This window comes from Nanorana parkeri, unplaced genomic scaffold (assembly GCF_000935625.1).
Source record: "Nanorana parkeri isolate BGI_ZX_2015 unplaced genomic scaffold, ASM93562v1 scaffold4263, whole genome shotgun sequence".
Taxonomy (NCBI): Eukaryota; Metazoa; Chordata; class Amphibia; order Anura; family Dicroglossidae; genus Nanorana; species Nanorana parkeri.
In genome coordinates this window covers 8495-9077 of record NW_017310527.1, presented here as the reverse complement: position 1 = coordinate 9077, position 583 = coordinate 8495, and the positions used below count along the sequence as shown (strand labels likewise).

Below are 583 nucleotides of genomic sequence, written 5' to 3'. Positions count from 1 at the left end.
GCAGATTGTACTGTGTGTGGCCCCATAACCCCCCCTCCCCCGGCTGTGGGGTCCCTGGATGGTGTTTACACTTCCACCTGTCATTGTTATTGGACCAGGGGGCCCTATTATGTCTGTTAGGGGCCCCTCAGGTCTCTCTTATTATTGGTTGAGGATCTTCGGGCGCTCTGTTGCTCTCCGTCCCCTGCGCTGTGATGGGCGGGGGTGGGTCTCACCCCGCAGCCAATCAGATCGTTCCTTTCCCTGTGTGCACCGGGCAGAGCTTGTGATTGGCTGTCCTGTGGCGGTCTCACCTGTAGCCGTCTCTGCGGGCCTGCTGGACGAGGTGCAGGATGTAGGACTGCCGGCTGTTCCCGGTGAGTCCCGGTAATAGGAGGACGGTGGGGCGAGAGGAGGATTCTGGGAAATGTGCGCTGTCCTCGTTGTCACTCCAGTCCAGAGATATCTGACCGCCGTCCGCCGTGCCGATCACCTCGCTGTGCGGGGGGAGGGGACAGAATATCACATGTTATATATACTGGGGTCACGTGACCCTGGGCACCCAATCAGCGCGGTCTCCATGAGGGGGAGGAATAGGGGGGCG

At 60.4% G+C, this 583-nt stretch overlaps 1 protein-coding gene across 1 annotated transcript in view; it reads right to left on the bottom strand.

The window, feature by feature from the left end:
- The window catches only part of LOC108803817 (protein ABHD1-like), a gene marked incomplete at its 5' end in the record, with an annotated part of 10977 nt that overhangs the window by 9071 nt on the left and 1323 nt on the right, over window positions 1-583 (bottom strand). The window contains one exon of the mRNA XM_018575617.1: window positions 293-476. Coding sequence (XP_018431119.1) covers window positions 293-476 — 184 coding nt within the window. The remainder of the gene's footprint in view (window positions 1-292; window positions 477-583) is intronic.